The following is a 1,356-nucleotide window of genomic DNA, read 5'->3' as shown; positions in this document are numbered from 1 at the left end:
AAGTCATACATTCCTTCTCCAACTTTTCTGCACTAAAATAAAAAAATTCAAAGTAAAATTTAACAGAAACAATAAATTTTATTACCAATTCGGATATTTCATAAGACAACAAACAAAAAACGAATAAATTTTACTTACAATCATTGTTTGAAGGACGTTAATGACGACGAAGAGGAAACCACGAGATAAATAATTGAAAAAATAATAAACCGACGTAGATTTCTTCGAAATGTTGTGCGTACCTTAAATAAATTAATAAAAAAATCATTTGAACGTAAAATCATCGATAATCATGCAATCGTCAAAATTTCTTTATTTATATTATTTACCCCAATTATTCACTTTGTCTGACAAGACTTTTACGCAACATTTTTTTTGTTTCTTTATTTTTTAACTCTTCGTTCGTTTCAATTTTATCTTTTAGTTATTTTTTTATTATTTTCATCGCAATCGTATTCGTCATTTTCTTGACAGTATTCATTCATGTCTTGAATGGCTTTCAAAAAAAATTCATATTATAGTAAAATTTTTAAATCATATGAGAGCAATTGTTTTTTTTTTTTTTTTCTTTGGAAAAATATTGTTTTTCTTTCCCCACGGTCTTGAAAACGAATATATAACTAAAATCATGTGATTTAATAAATAACGATATTTAAAAACAAAATTTATTTACATACTAAAATATAATATATATATCTAGTATCATAATTATTATATTATATTATATTAGATGTATTATAATAGATATAATATATATTATTAATTAACTCTCTATTTTTTATGCATATTTTCAATTAATAATATTTTTAATATTATATTACGTTAAGTCAATTTTATTATTAAATAATCGTTTAATCAATAAGCTACATATTAATTAAATAAAAATACTTAATCAAAGATTTTATTCGATTTGTTAATTGTGAATGCGAATGATATAAGAGAAAATTTTTCTAAGTGAATCCAAGTTGTCGAAAAACTGCCAACCATCTGTACATATTTTTTGTTGCCTGAAATTTAATTCCAATTAATCGATAATTATTGTAATAATAATAATAATAATATTTGTGAATACCTCGCTAAACGTTTCCATGTTTAATTCAATGATTTTTCCAGCACTTATCCGTGGTGGTTTTTGAGATTTTAATATAATAAACAAAATATCTTTTCTTAATTCAATGCTTAATGAATACCATGGTAAGTCGTACATTCCTTCTCCAACTTTCCTACACTAAAATGAAATATTTTATTTTATTATAAAATAAATTCGAAGTAAAATTTAACACAAACAATAAATTTTATTACCAAATCGGATATTTCATGTGACAACAAACAGTAAATAAGTATGTCGGTTAATAT

At 22.6% G+C, this 1,356-nt stretch overlaps 1 protein-coding gene across 1 annotated transcript in view; it reads right to left on the bottom strand.

Annotated features, from left to right (window-relative positions):
- Positions 1-950: 950 nt before the first annotated feature.
- The window catches only part of Phum_PHUM600630 (Odorant receptor PhOr12), a gene marked incomplete at both ends in the record, with an annotated part of 2,583 nt that continues 2,177 nt past the window's right edge, over positions 951-1,356 (bottom strand). Inside the window, 2 exons of the mRNA XM_002432726.1 lie at positions 951-1,007; positions 1,073-1,228. Of these exons, the coding sequence (XP_002432771.1) occupies positions 951-1,007; positions 1,073-1,228 (213 nt within the window). The remainder of the gene's footprint in view (positions 1,008-1,072; positions 1,229-1,356) is intronic.

The sequence above is a fragment of the Pediculus humanus genome, genomic scaffold, assembly GCF_000006295.1.
Source record: "Pediculus humanus corporis 1103172108317 genomic scaffold, whole genome shotgun sequence".
Classification (NCBI taxonomy): domain Eukaryota; kingdom Metazoa; phylum Arthropoda; class Insecta; order Psocodea; family Pediculidae; genus Pediculus; species Pediculus humanus.
The sequence above is the reverse complement of the archived record's forward strand: the minus strand, read 5'-3'. Positions and strand labels throughout refer to the sequence as shown.